The following is a 13,441-nucleotide window of genomic DNA, read 5'->3' as shown; positions in this document are numbered from 1 at the left end:
ATGGTTTCCCACCTCATCCCGGTGGTTTCCCACCTCATCCCGGTGTTTTCCACCTCATCCCAATGATTTCCCACCTCATCCCAGTGTTTCCCACCTCATCCTGGTGGGTTTCCCACCTTATCCTGGTGGTTTCCCACCTTATACCGGTGGTTTCCCACCTCATCCCAATGATTTCCCACCTCATCCCGGTGGTTTCCCACCTCATCCCGATGTTTCCCACCTCATCCCAGTGGTTTCCCACCTTATCCTGGTGGTTTCCTGCCTCATCCTGGTGGTTTCCCACCTTATCCTGGTGGTTTCCCACCTCATCCCAATGATTTCCCACCTCATCCCGGTGGTTTCCCACCTCATCCCAATGATTTCCCACCTCATCCCAGTGTTTCCCACCTCATCCCAATGGTTTCCCACCTTATCCTGGTGGGTTTCCCACCTTATCCCAGTGGTTTCCCACCTCATCCCAGTGTTTTCCCACCTCATCCTGGTGGTTTCCCACCTCATCCCAGTGGTTTCTCACCTCATCCCGGTGGTTTCCCACCTCATCCCGGTGATTTCCCACCTCTCCCAGTAGTTTTCCCACCCCATGTGGGTGGTTTTGAGCCTCATTCCAGTATTTTTCCCCCCCTCACCTTGGTGCTATTCCCGCCCCCTCCCGGTGTTTTCCCGTCTCATCCCGGTGTCTTTCCGCCCCATCGGGTGTTTTCCACCTGATTTGGGATCATTTTCCGCCTCATCCCATTGTTATTCCGCCTCATCCCTCTGCTTTTCCCCTCATCCCATTGATTTTCCCCCTCATCCCATTGATTTTCCCTCTCATCCCAGTGTCCTCCCACCCCATCCCGATGTTTTCCCATCTCATCCCGGTGTTTTTCCGCCTCCTTGGGTGTTTTCCACCCAATCTGGGAGAGTTTTCCGCCTCATCCCATTGTTATTCCACCTCATCCCGCTGATTTTCCCCCTCATCCCAGTGTCCTCCCGCCCCATCCCGGTGTTTTCCCACCTCGCCCTGGTCTTTCCCAACCCCATCCCGTTGTCCTTCCACCCCATCCCGATGTTTTTCCACCCCATCCCGGGGCTTTCCCACCCCATCCCAGTGTTTTTCCACCCCATCCCGGGGCTTTTCCAGCTCATCCTGATGTTTTTCCAGCTCATCCTGATGTTTTTCCACCTCATCCCAATCTTTTTCCACCTCATCCCAATGTTTTTCCACCCCATCCTGGGGCTTTTCCACCTCATCCCGATGTTTTTCCACCTCATCCTGATGTTTTTCCACCTCATCCCGATGTTTTTCCACCCTATCTCAATGTTTTTCCACCCCATCCCGGGACTTTTCCAGCTCATCCCAATCTTTTTCCACCCCATCCTGGGGCTTTTCCACCTCATCCCGATGTTTTTCCACCTCATCCCGATGTTTTTCCACCTCATCCTGATGTTTTTCCACCTCATCCCGATGTTTTTCCACCCCATCTCGATGGTTTTCCACCCCATCCCGGGACTTTTCCAGCACATCCCAATCTTTTTCCACCCCATCCTGGGGCTTTTCCACCTCATCCCAATGTTTTTCCACCCCATCCCATTGTCCTTCCACCTCATCCCAGGACTTTTCCAGCACATCCCAATCTTTTTCCACCCCATCCTGGGGCTTTTCCACCTCATCCCGATGTTTTTCCAGCCCATCCCGGTGCTTTTCCAGCCCATCCCGCCCTCCCCTCCCCTCATCCCGACGTTTTCCCGCCCGTTCCCGCCTCATTCCAGAGTTTTCCTGCCCCATCCCAACGTTTCCCAATGAACTCGAGTCGCCCCTCCCCGCCCGAGAATTCCGGGATGGATCCAGTGGCCCCGGAATAAAAAACCCCCCCCCGGAACTGCTCCCGACGGACACGGGGCCGGTCGGGAATTAATTAACGGGTCGTTAATTAACGAGCGAGCGATCGGTGATCGATGGACAGCACGGGAAGGAGGGATGGGGCGGGATGGGGCGGGATGGGATGGGATGGGATGGGATGGGGATGGGATGGGAAGGGATGGGGATATTCGGGATCGTTCCCGATGGAATCGCAACGGTCGGAAAAAAAAATAAAGGAATTGCGGAAAAACGTGTCGGGAAAAGGAAAAATGGGGGGAAAAATAAGGTGGGAAAGGGACGGGAGGGAAAATGTTCGGGAAGGAGGGAAAAGCGGCCGGAATGTGGGAGGGGGAGGGAGAGACGGACCCTCAGACTCCCTATAGAGCCCCCGATTCCCTATGGAACCCCTATGGAACCCCTATGGAACCCACAGCCCCTATAGACACCCCTATGGAACCCACAGCCCCTATAGATACCCTATGGAACCCACAGCCCCTATAGAGCCCCTATGGAACTCACAGCCCCTATAGATACCCCCACAGCCCCTATAGACACCCTATGGAACCCACAGTCCCTATAGACACCCCTATGGAACCCACAGCCCCTATAGACACCCCTAGAGCCCCTATAGACACCCTATGGAACCCACAGCCCCTATAGACCCCCTATGGAACCCACAGCCCCTATAGACCCTCCTATGGAACCCACAGCCCCTATAGAGCCCCTATGGAACCCACAGCCCCTATAGACACCCTCGGCCCTTCCCCCGGCGGTTCCGTTTCCCTCCGGACCCATTTCACCTCCCCACCCTCTCCCTTTTCCCCCCCGCGGTGCCGCCGCTATTTCCGGTCCTCCACTTCCGGTCTCCCACTTCCGGCGCTACTTCCGGCGCCACTTCCGGGTCGCGCCCTCCGCCGGGCCCTCTGTCCCTGTCGCGACCGGGGCGTGGCCCTGCGAGGCGGTCGCTGTCGCCCTGTCGCGACAGGGGCGTGGCTCTGAGGGGGGGTGTGGCCGCTGTCGCCCTGTCGCGACAGGGGCGGGTCCTCGCGGCGATGCGGGCGGGCCCGGTGCGCTGGCTGTGCGCGCGGCCCGGGCCCCGGTACCGGCAGGGGCAGCGGCCCGAGCCCCGGACCCGCGAGTATTTCTATTACCTCGATCACCAGGGGCAGGTGCGGGGCTGCGGGGGAACTATAGGGGACGTATAGGGGCTATAGGGGATCTATAGGGGACATAGAGGGGATCTATAGGGGAGATATAGGGGAGCTATAGGGGACATATAGGGGAGCTATAGGGAGTGTAGGGGAGATATAGGGGACATATAGGGGAGCTATAGGGGGTATAGGGGACCTATAGGGGACATATAGGGGAGCTATAGGGGGTATAGGGGACCTATAGGGGACATATATGGGGCCTATAGGGGGTGTAGGGGAGATATAGGGGAGCCATAGGGGAGCTATAGGGGGTATAGGGGAGCTATAGGGGAGGTATAGGGGGTATAGAGGAGCTATAGGGGAGGTATAGGGGGTATAGAGGAGCTATAGGGGGTACAAGGGTGGGTCTATAGGGGAGCTATAGGGGGTGTAGGGGTGGGTCTGTAGGGGAGCTATAGGGGACATATAGGGGAGCTATAGGGGGTATAGGGGAGATATAGGGGACCTATAGGGGAGCCATAGGGGGTGAAGGGGTGGGTCTGTAGGGGAGCTATAGGGGGTGTAGGGGAGCTATAGGGGGTGTAGGGGAGATATAGGGGACCTATAGGGGAGCTATAGGTCGTGTAGGGGGCATAGGGGTGGGGAGCTATAGGGGACCTATAGGGGACCTATAGGGGGTGTAGGGGTGGGTCTGTAAGGGAGCTATAGGGGATCTATAGGGGGTGTAGGGGAGATATAGGGGAGCTATAGGGGCTATAGGGGCTGTGGGGAGCTATAGGGGGTATAAGGGTGGGTCTGTAGGGGAGCTATAGGGGAGCTATAGGGGGTATAGGGGTGGGTGTGTAGGGGAGCCATAGGGGGTGTAGAGATGGGTCTGTAGGGGAGCCATAGGGGAGATATAGGGGACCTATAGGGGAGCTATAGGGGGTGTAGGGGTGGGTCTGTAGGGGAGCCATAGGGGAGCTATAGGGGCTATAGGGGGTATGGAGGAGCTATAGGGGGTACAAGGGTGGGTCTGTAGGGGAGCTATAGGGGGTACAAGGGTGGGTCTGTAGGGGAGCTATAGGGGGTGTAGGGGTGGGTCTGTAAGGGAGCTATAGGGGGTGTAGGGGACCTATAGGGGACCTATAGGGGAGCCATAGGGGGTGTAGGAGACCTATAGGGGAGCTATAGGGAGTATAAGGGTTGGTCTGTAGGGGAGCTATAGGGTGTATGGGGGTGGGTCTGTAAGGCAGCTATAGGGGAGCTATAGGGGGTGTAGGGGTGCTTCTATAGGGGAGCTATAGGGGGTATAGGGGTGGGTGTGTAGAGGACCTATAGGGGGTGTAGGGGTGGGTCTGTAGGGGAGCTATAGGGGAGCCATAGGGGCTATAGGGGTGGGTCTGTAGGGGAGCTATAGGGGCTATGGGGGAGCTATAGGAGGTATAGAGGTGGGGAGCTATAGGGGGTATAGGGGACCTATAGGGGGTGTAGGGGTGGATCTGTAGGGGAGCTATAGGGGAGCCATAGGGGGTGTAGGGGAGCTATAGGGGCTATAGGGGGTATAGGAACCCCAAATGAATCCCAAAACGGATCCCAAATGAATCCTCAGTGGATCTCAAACGGATCCCAAACAGATCCCAAGTGAATCCCAAAACCTGATCCCAAAATTAATCCCAAATGTATCCCAGACTGATCCCAAAACAGATCCCAAATGGATCCCAAAATGGTTCCCAAATGAATCCTCGGTGGATCCCAAACGGGTCCCCAAATGGTTCCCAAGTGAATCCCAAAAACTGATCCCAACTGGATCCCAAAATTAATCCCAAATGCATCTCAAACTGATCCCAAAGCTGATCCCACAGAGATCCCAAAATGGCTCCCAAATGAATCCTCAATGAATCTCAAACAAATCCCAAAACTGACCCCAAGTGAATCCCAAATGATTCCCAAAACAGATCCCAAAGTTGATCTCGAATGGATCCCAAGTTAATCCCAAACCGATCCCAAATGAATCCCAAAACCAGATCCCAAATGGATCCCAAATGAATCCCCAAACAGATCCCAAATGGATCCCAAATAAATCCCCAGATTCCAAACTGATCCCAAAATGAATCCCAAATGGATCTCAAACTGATCCCAAAACAGATCCCAGATTGATACCAAACAGGATCCCAATGGATTCCCCAATAGATCCCGAACAGACCCCAGAACAGATCCCAAGTGAATCCCAGGTGAATCCTCAAACAGATCCCAAAATGGATCCCCAACTGATCCCAGAACGGATCCCAAGTAGCTCCCAAATGGATCCCGAAATGGATCCCAAGTGAACCCCAAACTGATCCTAAATTATTCCCAAAAAACTGATCCCAAACAGATCCCAAAATGGATCCCAAACTTATCTCAAGCTGAGCCCAAACTGACCCTAAAACCAGATCCTAAACAGATCCCAGAAAGGATCCCAAAATGGATCCCAAACCAATCCCAAACCAGATCCAAATTGGATCCAAAGCGGATTCCAAGTGGATCCCAAACAGATACCAAAATAGATTCCAAACAGACCCCAAAATTATCCCAAAGAGATCCCAAATCAGACCCAAAAGAGATCCCAAAACAGATCCCAAATAGATTCCTAATGAGTCCCAAATGAATCCCAAAACAGATCCGAATTGATCCCAAAAATGGATCCCAAATGTTCCCCAAACCGATCCCAAAATGAGATCCCAAGTGAATCCCAAACAAACCCCAAAATACTCCCAAAACAGATCCCAAATGGATCCCAAACAGATCCCGAGTAACTCTCAAACTGATCCCAAATGAATCCCCCAAACAGATCCCAAATGGACCCAGAGCTGATCCCCAAAGAGATCCTAAACAGATCCCAGAATGGATCCCGAGCGAATCCCAAACCGATCAAGAACCAGATCCCAAATGAACCCCAAACGGATCCCAAACGGATCCAAAACAGGTCCCAAACAACAGGGTCCCAAACAGATCCCAAATGGATCCCAAAATGAATCCCAAACTTATCTCAAAAGAGATCCCAAACTGATCCCAAACTGATCCCAAAAACTGACCCCTAGTGAACCCCAAACTGATCCCAGATGAATCCTAAAACCAGATCCCAAACTGATCCCAAAATGGATCCCAAATGGATCCCAAGTAACTCTCAAACTGATTCCAAATGAATCCCCAAACAGATCCCAAATGGATCCCAAAATGAATCCCAAACTTATCTCAAAACAGATCCCAAAACAGATCCCAAAACAGATCCCAAGTGAACCCCCAAAATAGCTCCCAAACTGATCCCAAAACTGACCCCCAGTGAATTCCAAACTGATCCCAGATGAATCCAAAAACCAGATCCCAAATGGATCCCAAAATGAATCCCAAATGGATCCAGAACCGATCCCAAAACGGATCCCAAATTATTCCCAATGGATCCCAAACGGATCCCAGTCGATTCCCCAACTGATCCCAAAGGGATCCCAAAAAGGGATCCCAAAAAGGATCACAAATCAATCCCAAAAACAGATCCCGAATGGATCCCAAAACTGATCCCAAGTGAATCCCAAACTGATCCCAGATGAATCAGAAAACCAGATCCCAAAATGGATCCCAAATGGATCTAAACCTGATCCCAAAACTGGATCCCAAATCATTCCCAATGGATCCCAAACTGATCCCAAACTGGATCCCAGGTGGATCTCAAACTGATCCCAAATGAATCCCAAAAAGGGTTCCCAAAATGGATCACAAAATTAATCCAAAAACAGATCCCAAATGGATCCCAAAATGAATCCCAAATGGATCCAGAGCCTATCCCAAAACTGATCCCAAATTATTCCCAATGGATCCCAAAGTGGATCCCAGGTGAATCCCAAACTGATCCCAAATGAATCCCCAAAAGGGATCCCAAAAATGGATCCCAAATCAATCACAAAACAGATCCCGAATGGATCCCAAAACAGATCCCAAGCGGATCCCAAACGGATCCCAGGAGTGTCCTGATCCCTCTTCCCGCTTTTCCGCAGCTTTTCCTGGATGACACCAAAGTGAAGAACTTCATCACCTGCTTCAAAGGTACCGCCCCCCCTTGGCCCCGCCCCCCGGCCCTAATTAGAGCCCCAGCATTAATTAGCCGCTCATTAATTAATTAATGAATTGGGATCCCATCCCCGGGTCGGGATTGGCTCCCAAACTGTGGGATCTGAGCCCCGGGAAGGGGGGTGGGAAAAACGGGGAATCCCCTCTCTGGGTGGGGCCTCATTTGCATATTGATGAGCTCATTAATTGCCCCTGGCTAATTACCCAGTCCCTCGTTAACTCGGCCCCTCCCGCCCTGCGGGAATTCCCGAATCCGGAGGCAAATCCTCCCTTGGATTCCCAAACCCCTCCCGGTTCCAGCTCCCCATTCCCGGGAGATGATCCGGGAATCCTTCGGTCCCGGCGGCTCATCCCGAAATCCCGAAGTCCTGGGGCCTCTTCCGGGAATTCCTCAATCCCTGGAGCTCATCCATGAATCCCAAAATCCCGGAGAGCTGGGAATCCTTCGATCCTGGGAGCTCATCCCGAAATCCCGGGGCCTCTTCCGGGAATTCCTCAATCCCTGGAGCTCATCTGGGAATCCAGCAATCCTGGGAGCTCATCCAAGAATCTCTTAATCCTGGGAGCTGATCCCTGAATCCCTCCATCCCGGGAGCCAGGAACACTTTCATCCCTGGAGCTCATCCCAGAATCCCTCCTTCCCGGGAGCTCATCCCTGAATCCCTCCCCCCCGGAGCTCATCCCTGAATCCCGTAATGCCAAGAGCAGATCCATGAATCCCTTAATCTTGGGAGCTCATCCCTGAATCCCTCAATCCCAGAACCTTGTCCCTAAATCCCTCAATCCCGGGAGCTCATCCCTGAATCCCTCAATCCCTGGAGCTGATCCATGAATCCCTTAATCCTGGGAGCTCATCCAGGAATCTCTCCATCCCAGGAGCTCATCCAAGAATCCTTTAATCCTGGGAGTTCATCCCTGAATCCCTCCATCCTGGGAGCCAGGAACCCCTTAATCCCAGGACTTCATCCCTGAATTCCTTAATCCTGGGAGCTCATCCAGGAATCCCTCCATCCTGGGAGCTGATCCATGAATCCCTTAATCCTGGGAGCCAGGAGTCTCTTATTCCCGGCAGCTGATCCCTGAATCCCTCTATCCCTGGAGCTCATCCAAGAATCTCTTAATCCTGGGAGCTCATCCCTGAATCCCACAATCCCAGGAATTGATTCATTAATCCCTTAATCCCAGGCCCTCATCCCTGAATCCCTCAATCCCTGGAGCTCATCCCAGAATCCCTTTCTCCCTGGGAGCTCCCTCAATCCCTCCGTGCCAGGATCTCATCCCACATCCCCTCCCGGGATCTGATCCCACATCCCCTCCCAGGATCTGATCCCACATCCCCTCCCAGGATCTGATCCCACATCCCCTCCCGGGATCTCCTCCCACATCCCCTCCCGGGATCTCATCCCACATCCCCTCCCAGGATCTGATCCCACATCCCCTCCCAGGATCTGATCCCACATCCCCTCCCAGGATCTGATCCCACATTCCCTCCCAGGATCTGATCCCACATCCCCTCCCAGGATCTGATCCCACATCCCCTCCCAGGATCTGATCCCACATCCCCTCCCGGGATCTGCTCCCACATCCCCTCCCTCTCCCCCCGACGTCTCCTTCCTCTCCTTCTTCTTCAAGCACCTGGAGCGGAACCGGAGCGGGCGCTACGAGGCGGGATTGATCCAGGAATCCCTCAATCCTGGGAGCTCATCCAGGAATCCCTCAATCCTGGGAGCTCATCCAGGAATCCCTCAATCCTGGGAGCTCATCCAGGAATCCCTCTGTCCCTGGAGCTCATCCAGGAATCCCTTAATCCCTGGAGCTCATCCAGGAATCCCTTAATCCCTGGAGCTCATCCAGGAATCCCTTAATCCTGGGAGCTCATCCAGGAATCCCTCCATCCTGGGAGCTCATCCAGGAATCCCTCCATCCTGGGAGCTCATCCAGGAATCCCTCAATCCTGGGAGCTCATCCAGGAATCCCTCCATCCCGAGAGCTCATCCAGGAATTCCTCAATCCCTGGAGCTCATCCAGGAATTCCTCCATCCCTGGAGCTCATCCAGGAATCCCTTAATCCTGGGAGCTCATCCATAAATCCCTTAAAATCCTTGGAGCCATGAGTCTCTCATTCCTCTCTATCCCAGGAGCTGATCCATGAATCCCTCCATCCCTGGAGCTCATCCCTGAATCCCTCCATCCCGGGAGCCAGGAACCCCTTAATCCCAGGACCACATCCATAAGTCCCTTAATCCCATGAATCCCTCAATCCCAGACCCTCATCCCTAAATCCCTCAATCCCAGGAGCTCATCCAGGAATCCCTCCATCCCAGGAGCTGATCCCTAAACCCCTCCATCCCTGGAGCTCATCCCAGAATCCCTCTGTCCCTGGAGCTGATCCATGAATCCCTCCATCCCAGGCCTTCATCCCTGAATCCCAGGCCCTCATCCCTGAATCCCAGGCCCTCATCCCTGAATCCCTCCATCCCGGGAGCTCATCCTGGAATCCCTTTCTCCTCCATGCCAGGATCTCATCCCACATTCCCTCCCGGGATCTCATCCCACATTCCCTCCCGGGATCTCATCCCACATTCCCTCCCGGGATCTCATCCCACATCCCCTCCTGGGATCTGATCCCACATCCCCTCCCAGGATCTGATCCCACATCCCCTCCCAGGATCTGATCCCACATCCCCTCCCAGGATCTGATCCCACATCCCCTCCCGGGATCTGCTCCCACATCCCCTCCCTCTCCCCGCAGACGTCTCCTTCCTCTCCTTCTTCTTCAAGCACCTGGAGCGGAACCGGAGCGGGCGCTACGAGGCGGGATTGATCCAGGAATCCCTCAATCCTGGGAGCTCATCCAGGAATCCCTCAATCCTGGGAGCTCATCCAGGAATCCCTCAATCCTGGGAGCTCATCCAGGAATCCCTCTGTCCCTGGAGCTCATCCAGGAATCCCTTAATCCTGGGAGCTCATCCAGGAATCCCTCAATCCTGGGAGCTCATCCAGGAATCCCTCCATCCTGGAGCTCATCCAGGAATCTCTCAATCCCAGGAGCTCATCCCGGAATCCCTCTGTCCCTGGAGCTCATCCAGGAATCTCTCAATCCCAGGAGCTCATCCCTGAATCCCTCCATCCCAGGAGTTGATTCATTAATCCCTCCATTCCAGGAGCTCATCCAGGAATCCCTTAATCCTGGAGCTCATCCAAGAATCTCTTAATCCTTGGAGCTCATCCCTGAATCCCTCAATCCCAAGAGCTCATCCCTGAATCCCTCCATCCCGGGAGCTCATCCCGGAATCCCTTTCTCCCTGGGGGCTCCCTCAATCCCTCCGTGCCAGGATCTGATCCCACATCCCCTCCCTCTCCCCGCAGACGTCTCCTTCCTCTCCTTCTTCTTCAGTCACCTGGAGCGGAACCGGAGCGGGCGCTACGAGGCGGGATTGATCCAGGAATCCCTCAATCCTGGGAGCTCATCCAGGAATCCCTCAATCCTGGGAGCTCATCCAGGAATCCCTCAATCCTGGGAGCTCATCCAGGAATCCCTTAATCCTGGGAGCTCATCCAGGAATCCCTCAATCCTGGGAGCTCATCCAGGAATCCCTCAATCCTGGGAGCTCATCCAGGAATCCCTCCATCCTGGGAGCTCATCCAGGAATCCCTTAATCCTGGGAGCTCATCCAGGAATCCCTCAATCCTGGGAGCTCATCCAGGAATCCCTCAATCCTGGGAGCTCATCCAGGAATCCCTCCATCCTGGGAGCTCATCCAGGAATCCCTTAATCCTGGGAGCTCATCCAGGAATCCCTCAATCCTGGGAGCTCATCCCTGAACCCCTCTGTCCCTGGAGCTCATCCAGGAATCCCTTAATCCTGGGAGCTCATCCAGGAATCCCTCTGTCCCGGGAGTTCATCCATGAATCCCTCAATCCCAGGAATTGATTAATTAATCCCTCTATCCCTGAAGCTCATCCCTGAATCCCTTAATCCTGGGAGTTCATCCCTGAATCCCTCTGTCCCAGGAGCTGATCCATAAATCCCTCCATCCCAGGACCTCATCCCTGAATCCTTCAATCCCAGGAATTGATTCATTAATCCCTCCATCCCAGGAGCTCATCCCTGAATCCCTCCATCCCAGAACCTCATCCCTAAATCCCTCCATCCCCAGACCTCATCCATGAATCCCTCAATCCCAGGCCCTCATCCCTGAATCCCTCCATCCCGGGAGCTCATCCCTGAATCCCTTTCTCCTCCACGCCAGGATCTGATCCCACATCCCCTCCCTCTCCCCGCAGACGTCTCCTTCCTCTCCTTCTTCTTCAGTCACCTGGAGCGGAACCGGAGCGGGCGCTACGAGGCGGGATTGATCCAGGAATCCCTCAATCCTGAGAGCTCATCCAGGAATCCCTTAATCCTGGGAGTTCATCCAGGAATCCCTTAATCCTGGGAGCTCATCCCTGAATCCCTTAATCCTGGGAGCTCATCCAGGAATCCCTCCATCCCTGGAGCTCATCCCTGAATCCCTCCATCCTGGGAGCCAGGAACCCCTTAATCCCAGGACTTCATCCCTGAATTCCTTAATCCTGGGAGCTCATCCAGGAATCCCCCTGTCCCAGGAGCTGATCCATGAATCCCTTAATCCTGGGAGCCAGGAGTCTCTCATTCCCAGGAGCTCATCCATGAATCCCTCTATCCCTGGAGCTGATCCAAGAATCTCTTAATCCTGGGAGCTCATCCCTGAATCCCTCCATCCCAGGAATTGATTCATTAATCCCTCAATCCCAGGCCCTCATCCCTGAATCCTCCATCCCTGGAGCTCATTCATGAATCCCTTAAAATCCTGGGAGCCGTGAACATCTTAATCCTGGGAGTTCATCCATGAATCTCTTAATCCTGGGAGCCAGGAGTCTCTCATTCCTGGGAGCTCATCCAGGAATCCCTCTGTCCCTGGAGCTCATCCAGGAATCCCTGAATCCTGGGAGCTCATCCAGGAATCCCTCAATCCCAGGAGCTCATCCCTGAATCCCTCCATCCCGAGAGCTCATCCAGGAATTCCTCAATCCTGGGAGCTCATCCAGGAATCCCTCAATCCTGGGAGCTCATCCAGGAATCCCTTAATCCTGGGAGCTCATCCAGGAATCCCTCAATCCTGAGAGCTCATCCCTGAATCCCTCTGTCCCTGGAGCTCATCCCTGAATCCCTCCATCCCAGGACCTCATCCATGAATCCCTCAATCCTGGGAGCTCATCCCTGAATCCCTCCATCCCGAGAGCTCATCCAGGAATCCCTCTGTCCCTGGAGCTCATCCATGAATCCTTCTATCCCAGGAGTTGATTCATTAATCCCTCCATCCCGGGAGCTCATCCCTGAATCCCTCCATTCCAGGACTTCATCCTGGAATTCCTTAATCCTGGGAACTCATCCAGGAATCTCTTAATCCTGGGAGCCAGGAGTCTCATTCCTGGGAGTTCATCCATGAATCCCTCTATCCCAGGAGCTCATCCCTGAATCTCTTAATCCTGGGAGTTCATCCATGAATCCCTCCATCCCGAGAGCTCATCCCTGAATCCCTAAATCCCAAGAGCTCATCCCTGAATCCCTCCATCCCGGGAGCTCATCCCGGAATCCCTTTCTCCTGGGGGCTCCCTCTATCCCTCCCTCCCGGGATCTGATCCCACATCCCCTCCCAGGATCTGATCCCACATCCCCTCCCTCTCCCCCAGACGTCTCCTTCCTCTCCTTCTTCTTCGAGCACCTGGAGCGGAACCGGAGCGGGCGCTACGAGGGGGGATTGATCCAGGAATCCCTCAATCCTGGAAGCTCATCCAGGAATCCCTCAATCCTGGGAGCTCATCCAGGAATCCCTCAATCCTGGGAGCTCATCCAGGAATCCCTCAATCCTGGGAGTTCATCCAGGAATCCCTCCATCCCTGGAGCTCATCCCTGAATCCCTCCATCCCGGGAGCTCATCCAGGAATCCCTCAATCCTGGGAGCTCATCCAGGAATCCCTTAATCCCTGGAGTTCATCCATGAATCCCTCCATCCTGGGAGCTCATCCAGGAATCTCTCAATCCCAGGAGCTCATCCCGGAATCCCTCTGTCCCTGGAGCTCATCCAGGAATCTCTCAATCCCAGGAGCTCATCCCTGAATCCCTCCATCCCAGGAGTTGATTCATTAATCCCTCCATTCCAGGAGCTCATCCAGGAATCCCTTAATCCTGGGAGCTCATCCAAGAATCTCTTAATCCTTGGAGCTCATCCCTGAATCCCTCAATCCCAAGAGCTCATCCCTGAATCCCTCCATCCCGGGAGCTCATCCCAGAATCCCTTTCTCCCTGGGGGCTCCCTCAATCCCTCCGTGCCGGGAA

The 13,441-nt window shown here is 54.1% G+C and overlaps 1 protein-coding gene across 5 annotated transcripts; it reads left to right on the top strand.

Moving 5' to 3' along the window:
- The first annotated feature begins 2,402 nt into the window (after positions 1-2,402).
- C1H8orf82 (chromosome 1 C8orf82 homolog) lies at positions 2,403-13,427 on the top strand. Of its 5 annotated transcripts, none has more exons than XM_064636007.1 (3): positions 2,403-3,012; positions 7,008-7,056; positions 10,450-12,709. In XM_064636007.1, exons 1-3 carry the CDS (start codon positions 2,896-2,898, stop codon positions 10,854-10,856), a joined length of 573 nt encoding a protein of 190 aa, XP_064492077.1. In that variant the 5' UTR covers positions 2,403-2,895; the 3' UTR covers positions 10,857-12,709. The 5 variants fall into 5 exon arrangements, 4 of the variants coding, with proteins under 4 accessions (XP_064492077.1, XP_064492245.1, XP_064492326.1 ...); XM_064636175.1 differs by lacking the exon at positions 10,450-12,709 and adding an exon at positions 8,713-9,322 and having other exon boundaries at positions 2,417-3,012; XM_064636256.1 differs by lacking the exon at positions 10,450-12,709 and adding an exon at positions 12,796-13,427 and having other exon boundaries at positions 2,420-3,012.
- The last annotated feature ends 14 nt before the right edge of the window (positions 13,428-13,441 follow it).

This window comes from Pseudopipra pipra, chromosome 1, assembly GCF_036250125.1.
Source record: "Pseudopipra pipra isolate bDixPip1 chromosome 1, bDixPip1.hap1, whole genome shotgun sequence".
NCBI classification, from domain to species: domain Eukaryota; kingdom Metazoa; phylum Chordata; class Aves; order Passeriformes; family Pipridae; genus Pseudopipra; species Pseudopipra pipra.
This window is presented reverse-complemented; position numbering and strand designations above follow the sequence as displayed.

Coding starts and splice junctions, on each gene's coding strand:
- C1H8orf82 (XM_064636007.1), top strand. CDS start 2,896: ATGCGGGCGGGCCCGGTGCGCTGGCTGTGCGCGCGGCCCGGGCCCCGG. Junction 3,013..7,007: donor ACCTCGATCACCAGGGGCAG/GTGCGGGGCTGC, acceptor GCTTTTCCGCAG/CTTTTCCTGGATGACACCAA. Junction 7,057..10,449: donor CTTCATCACCTGCTTCAAAG/GTACCGCCCCCC, acceptor CTCTCCCCGCAG/ACGTCTCCTTCCTCTCCTTC.